This window comes from Nuphar pumila, unplaced genomic scaffold (genome assembly GCF_984573655.1).
Source record: "Nuphar pumila unplaced genomic scaffold, dmNupPumi1.hap1.1 HAP1_SCAFFOLD_2338, whole genome shotgun sequence".
Classification (NCBI taxonomy): domain Eukaryota; kingdom Viridiplantae; phylum Streptophyta; class Magnoliopsida; order Nymphaeales; family Nymphaeaceae; genus Nuphar; species Nuphar pumila.
In genome coordinates, this window is record NW_028323899.1 from 5,722 (window position 1) to 12,943 (window position 7,222).

The following is a 7,222-nucleotide window of genomic DNA, read 5'->3' on the forward strand; positions in this document are numbered from 1 at the left end:
ATAGGCATGCACTCGAACTGTTGGAATTGATATGAATATCAGATTGATCAGTTGGCTGGTCAAGCAATCGTAGATGGTCTGCTTGGAATTACACTTTGCACCGCCTATGGAACAAACCAGCCGTTAAAGGCAAGGACTTTGCTATGCAGATGAGCTGCTATGCCTGTGACGAAAGGCTTTGTGGAGCGATGGTAGAAGACCTTTTTCTAGCAAACATATACCTGACCCTGACAAGGAGATACAGCAGAACTGGAAATGTGCCTAGAACTTGCCGATTGGCACTGTCTCAGGAGTGTCATGACCGAGGATGCAACACAACTATGGCAGAGTGACCCGCAGGCCTGGCGAGAACATCGGCACATAGGAGCGGAGAAACATTCTACAGTACCTCAGTTGCTGTGAGGAGTATCTTTACATCGATCCAAGATGATTTTTCCTACTCTTACATTGGTAAAGTACCCTGAGAACGTGCTCTCAGAGGAAAAGTTACCTCCTCCAAAGGCCTATTCATCGCAGGGCCTGATCACTCTTACGCAGCCAACTTGATTCGCCATCATGGGGTTCAAACCCCATTTTGGCACCCCAAAATCATGCATTCTCAGGCACCGTGACCAGTATACACTGCTTCATCCCCCCGGTCGCCTGCTTGGCACAGGTTACTGCCAAATTTTGGGCGAACCCACGGTTTTCCCAAAACGGAACACACGTTTTTTTCCTTGCTTTCATCCCACTTTTTTCTTTTCCCTCCGGCTCCTCCAGTGCTTGGCTGAGGTATTCGCTCACCAAGGAATGGGTTTGCCCGCACCGACAGAAGAACGATACATCTGAAGTGTAGCTACTTGGACTGTGCCGCCTATAATCTGCGTGGTGCTCATGTTGCACATAATATTGCAGAGCCCGCAAACTACAGGGTCTGGCGGAACGCTGGAAACCGCACCGACACTTCCGGGAGATCCTGGTCCAAGAGGTGAATGAAGATGTCGAACGGCAACGTGCGCAGAGTCTCCAGCAGGTGTGTGGATCCCAGGAAATCTACGGCATGGTGGCTCCAGAATTGCGTGGCGCGATCGCGCAAATCCCCGCACAGGTGCGTCTCTGCGAGGTGCAGCACTCCGCACACGCTGTGCGCGCTTAGATTGCTTGATAGGTACTGCACGCAACATAACCGTCAACCATACTTCTTCCACAATGGCCATAGAGGTGAGGGCGGCTCATCATCTTTTGTTGTTCAGTCACGTCCAATCGTGAGATCAGAAACACACCAACCTGGAGGCGTGTGCTTTGTTGAACTGATGCGCATCAGGGATGCGATTGTGCATCTGACCAGACATCATCTGACGTTGTTTTCCAGCTACGGCATGTGTGAGCGGGGAAACACTTGCACGGGATGGAACGGCTTTCAGTGCAAGGCGTGCGTGATAGCTAGCGATGTTCCTACAACCGGCGTTGTCTTGCCAAGAAACGGCACCTGGCAGCATGCGTCGACGATGGGCTTGAAGTCGAGCTGACTGGCAGCAGCCAGGAGGGGCTCGACGCTATGTTTGGAGATCTCGATGATGCCAGTGTACAAGCACTCCACCAGCGCGGCGAGATGTGCATTGCTCATGCCCTCGATGCGCACAACATCCTTGTGGCTCCCACTCCAACACTCGCTGAAAGAGGTCCGAAAGAAGGAGGAGTGCGCAGACAATACGAGCTTGTGCGCTGCGACGGTGAGTCCGTCGTCGGTGCGGAGATACACGTCAATCATGACCGCGTCTCGCCAAAGCGTCTGTAAGAACGACTCTGCCGAGAGCTGGGACGCGACATGCATAACCTGCAACCACGCCCATTGTACCGACATATGTCGAAGTTGACAGGCAGTCCCGAGAATAACAAGACAAACCATCTTAACCTGGGTGAAGCAGACGACAAACGCACTCGGCAAGGGCGGCAGTATTTCGCGAATTTTCGTCAAGTAGCTCATAAGAATCGTCTCGTCTATACGATGGAGCCTCCTTGGTTCTAAAGTTGGCTGCAAGGGTGTGACACCAGTGATGCGTGCACAACGCATCACGCACAAACAACCAATATGTACAAGAACTTGCCTTGGAACGTGACATACAGTCTACATGTGTTCGTTTGACTGGTGACTCAAATGCAGCATCACCGTGCTTGCGCTGCCCTGACGCGAGACTGGGTGCATCAGGGTGCAAACCAATGTTTCGTACTTCAATCCTGCACATTCTAAAGAGGCCGCGCACTTCATAAAATAGTCTTGAATTCCAAAGTGTCCGAAATTCTCACGGATTTGCATGCAAGTGAAGGATGAATTGGTAGAAGTACCTGGTGCGATTCCATATCTTCCAGGTTGAAGTAGCTCAGGTCTTACAATGGATAAAGAAGCTACATGGACAGATATATTGCGAATTGAAGGGAGTGTTGGTGGCGTTGCTGTTGGACTGAAAGACCTGCCGTGGATTACAGATGAAGGTCACGAGGCCTCAAGCACATGATGCACAAAGTGCGAGCTGGAGCGTTGAACGATGTGATATAAATCTTACAAAGTCCGTGACAAAATGACGTGGACGAACAATTGCCACAGCGTTAACTTGTGCAACTGCTAGGGTTGCTGAACAATATTCAAGCCAAGCCAGTGAGCACAAGCATATCCTGAGAAATGCAAACAGAGAAGAGTTCTCTGCAAAATCGACGTAGTCTCACATGGAACAGGACTGCTCTCACGGAACGCGTTTGGGCCAGATTATCTGGCAGATAGGGTCCGTCATTGTTCAAACAGCAAATTCTCGGGTTCCGACAGCCGAAAGGCATCTCGTGCCCCTTCCCATCTATTTCGTGGCCAGCGTGTGTGAACAAGATGGTTGAAGGGCAAATCCTCGGCGTGTGGTGATAGATACATGCGCTGAGACAATCTGCCTAGGAGTTGAACAACCTGTTGGAGAATGCAGATGTGGAACAGAACTCTGAATCCCCGTTTGGTAAGTGAATGCTGGCTACCATCTCTGATCGCGTGTTGCACATACCGCCCCAACGCGAGGCCCAATTCTGGCACAAATAGCGGCATGTGGGTCTGGCAGTCCCTGATAGCACCCCTGCTGGTGAGCGTGTGGCCGAGGGCGGCGACGACTGCTGGCATTGGGGTACTGCCATTGACCAACGTCTCCGGGGTCAAATACATAGGTCCCCATACCGACAAGTGGCTGTTTGTGGGAAGAGCATGCTTTGCTTGCCTGACCCAAAGGACATGCAGCGTATGGTATCTGGAAACGTACCCTGCAGCCGCTGTATCCACTCCAGGCCACACTTGCTATCATCAATGCCTGTATCAAGCCTTGTGTCACCTATGGCATGGGAGTCTTGGCCCCCCGTCCGCTCATGCAGCCTTGCTGGAAATTCCCTCTAGCAATACCAAGAGCTGCGCTGCTGGTATTGCTAGAGGGCATTTCCAGCAAGCGCAGCTCTTGGCATCCCCCACGGCGTTGTCCACTCCCGCTATTCGATTGTCCTCTTGCACTACGACATGCCTGTCCGACCCATTGCCTCGGACAACCGGGCAGTCCTTCGCCAGAACGGGTTTCAACCCCCAACTCGCCCCAAACAATAATGTATTTTCGGGTTTGTGAACCTGAAAAATAGGAGGGATCCGGCGAAACACTGCAACCAAGCAGCGCACGTCTGTGTTTGGCATCGCGTCCGCACAATGCCAGAGTCACGCCTGGGACGTCCCGTCTTTCTTTCCGCTGACCCCAATGCGCTGGTGGCTGCCACGCTGTGGGCGCCTGCTTCCCCCGACGACGATTGGCAAGCTAGTGCAGGTACCGCAATCCTCTACGATGCCACCGTGTTGGTGTGTGCATCACCGTTGCCCAAACCAACACCACCCGATAGTTCCAGGCCTCCCGCAATGCAGGCCGGCCAACCCTCACCATTGCCATACGCGTCGCGGCCAACCCCATCTGAAGAAGATTACCGTATCGCCGCTAACTATTCAATCACAATTATATTCAAACTTTGTCCGAATCCCGCAAATCATTCAACAATAGGTACCATAAATCAAGTATTTATATTATGATAGTCCCGGAGAATAGGTAGTAAAAATCACTAATTTTCTACCAAACCTTTCTGGAGATTTGGGACGAAAAATTTTCAAATGGCCATTTTTTGGCGATTTCGTTTGAATATTTAGCGGCAGTACGGTACGCCAAACCACAACAGTCGGCGTTGACAAGAGCGAGACAGCCAGTGCTACCTGTATGCGCCTCCACATTGTCACGCAATTCCTCCTGGTCCGCTGCGGCCGCTTCCTCGCGACCGGAGGATGCTTCAAAAGCTGCCATTTGTACACCGAAACTTCATTGTTCCGACTGTTCTTCTGTCGCCTCCCGTCCGGACGATGGCTTCTCTGATGCTCAGGAGGGCGAGGGTTGAGCGGGTCAAATCTTGTAATTCGCTTCGCGTAAACGCAGCAAAAATTAAACGAAACGTCAAATATGAAATGAAAAGTCATGCAAGGTTACGTCTTCTACCGCAATATCTTAGTTGGTCAAGGTGCACCTCAGGCTTTGATCGACGTGAATGTTTTCCTCACCCTTTGTTCCATCGTAAATTTTGGTGATTCCCACTAGGGCTTGGAGTTGCCCAAGTCCACGCGGATGTGGTAAACAAAAACATCATCATTATATGTATCTTTTGATGTATCTTTTTACAACACTACCGCATCCACATGGACATTGGCAACTCCAAGAACTACTTGGGAATCAGAGTTATCATTGTCATCACCTGAGGCAAGCGTACCTGGACCAGCCTGACTTACCATAACCTGACCTGACATGTCTTCATCCTCTTCGTCCTGTACCCTGCAAGAAAGGAGGTCAGCCACGGCTGACCAAAAACGACCCGTCAATTCCTTTGGGAGATCGTCGCAACCCACACTCAAAATCTTTGTCAGGAGATCAACTCCCAACAGAGATTCCAATTTAGTTGCCAAATTCCCACCTTGTAATCCAAGACCTCCAACCGTTTCAAGAAATTGGTCTATTTTTGGCCACAAGATGGGACAATCCACGGTACAGTGAACACAGCCTGTGTGAGCATCCCCCAAATGCTCATCGCAGTCCTTGCAGTAATACTGTACGGGATTCACAAACTCGTAAGTCTGTTTTTGAAGTCGGCTTCGTAGGGCAAACAGCTTACCACTCCTAGCGCTCATGATAGTACGAGCCCGAACAGAGGACAAACTTGACAGATATGGTGCAAGCCTGCGTGGTTGTTCACCGATGCACGCCCACTTCCATGGCACCGCAGAATGCGGCGATGCAACATATCTGGCTTTCCCTTGAATTAAGTACCAACTCCAGATATTGTCAAGGAGGTGTTGCCTATCAACCTCATTAGTAGGCAACGCCTCTGCTTCCAGCACTGGCACATTCACTACACGCACTCCCCCTTGAGATCTGGAGGAGATTCGCCTAGCGACCTGCTGTTTTGTAGGGGCTTTGAAGATGTCAGAGATATTCAGGTCGTGGCAAATGGCCGCTGAAAATTTCTGCGCCTCTCCTTGCCAATTGGCCCCTACCCTCGGGCGTCCGACTGCTCTGTGCCCCGGGAAACGATTCGCTTTTGCCAGTTTGCACCATCGAGTTCCCTGTGAAGTGGACAGATGCTTGTCATAGCATTGTTTAGAGGCATCCATTAGAAGCGAGGGGGGCAGTAGGCCCAAGTCTGTGAACAAGACTTCTGAGGCCACTTCTGAACACTGCAATCCCATCACTGCTCGCATCGCCTCCTTTGCGACGACGTCAAAGCAGCGTCTATTGACTTGTGAGGTTGACCAGACCTCACTACCAAACAGAACTGAACTATAGATGAAGGTTTGGATCATCATTGCGCGGGTTTTGATCGGGATACGATGACAAGCTAGCAGTGGCCTCCAGTACCCCAAGGCAGCTCGCATTTTGCCCAGTGCTTGGCTTGCATGTAAATCCCAAGATCCGCTTTCTTTGAACCAAACTCCCAAGTACTTATATGATTGCACCTGCGACAGAGCGTGTCCGTCCAGTGTCCAGGTGTTCAATCGCTGCTCAGCTGGGACGCTCGCTGATTTACCTTCCTTGGGATGGAACACCATCACCACACTTTTTAGCTTATTTGCTTGCATACGCCAGCGTTTCAACCATTCAGCCACATGGTCGATACTGACCTGCAAGTCCTGGGGGTCCAGTGTCAGACCATTAAGGTCGTCCGCGTATGTGAGGGCCCTGACCTCGACCCCTTGTGCAACGCAATTTCCTTTGGGACCGCCTGCCGTATGCAACGACTCCAGCAGAACGTCGATATAGATGTCGAAAAGTAAGGTGGAGAGGGGGTCACCCTAGCCGACGCTCGACCATCAATGGGAACGACTCCGACATCTCGCCAGCAATGCGGACCGAGGATTGTGACTTTGAAAACAAGTCTAGCAAGACCCGCCACATCTTGCCTTTTACTCCTTTAGCTTTCAGTTTGTAGAAAAGACCTTCCCTCCAGACCACATCGTAAGCCTTCTTAATGTCCAGGAAAAAAGCATAAAGGGGCTGCTTTGTTGCACCTGACTCATTCACCATCTGAGCCATTGGAAAGATGTGGTCGATGCAGGAACGTCCTTCCCGGAAAGCGCATTGGGACTCATGAAGTCCCACCGTTTTTTCAAGCTGTAACCGGACCATGGTGCTAAACAACTTGAGAATGATTGAGATGAGCGTAATTCCCCGGTAGTTTCCTGGGTCAGTGGAATCTCCAGCTTTATACAGACTCACTATAATCCCAGTCCCCCACTTCGTGGGAACACTTTCATTTCGCCAAACCCGGTTCAGCAGAGACAACAGCTGGGCTTTCAATTCTCCTCCACCATTCGGATCAGTTCGCCTGTAATATCATCGCTATCAGCCGATTTATGTAGCGGAAGGTGATCTATGGCGCCATTGATCTCCTCTTCCGTAAACTCCTCATCCAACTCTGGCTGGAACACGTCCTTGCCCTCTTCTTGCCAATTCTGAAAGTCGGCTTCTATCAGAATCCGATGGTCTTGAAGAAAATCGGGATCTTCCGATGGACTTGCCAAAATATTTTGCATAATGTGTCTTGAAGACAGTGGCGATTTGCTGGGGGGTATTCACAAAGTTTCCTTGCGAATCCTGGATCCCCTGAGAAGCCGTCGACGCTTTCCGAGCGAAACCAGCTCTTG

At 50.8% G+C, this 7,222-nt stretch overlaps 1 protein-coding gene across 1 annotated transcript; it reads right to left on the reverse strand.

The window, feature by feature from the left end:
* Nucleotides 1-4,621: 4,621 nt before the first annotated feature.
* Nucleotides 4,622-6,704, reverse strand: LOC149808732 (uncharacterized). The gene is made up of 3 exons (XM_089995174.1): nucleotides 6,479-6,704; nucleotides 5,071-6,300; nucleotides 4,622-4,698 (listed from the first exon to the last, which is right to left on the reverse strand). Exons 1-3 carry the CDS (start codon nucleotides 6,702-6,704, stop codon nucleotides 4,622-4,624), a joined length of 1,533 nt encoding a protein of 510 aa, XP_089851300.1.
* Between the last annotated feature and the right edge of the window lie 518 nt (nucleotides 6,705-7,222).

Excerpts from the sequence above, each read along its gene's own strand:
- LOC149808732 (XM_089995174.1), bottom strand. The coding sequence starts at position 6,704 with ATGGTCCGGTTACAGCTTGAAAAAACGGTGGGACTTCATGAGTCCCAA. Across the intron at positions 6,301-6,478 it reads GAAAGCTAAAGGAGTAAAAG|GCGGTCCCAAAGGAAATTGC; the intron begins GCAAGATGTGGC and ends TGCATACGGCAG. Across the intron at positions 4,699-5,070 it reads TCACACAGGCTGTGTTCACT|ATACATCAAAAGATACATAT; the intron begins GTACCGTGGATT and ends TGTTGTAAAAAG.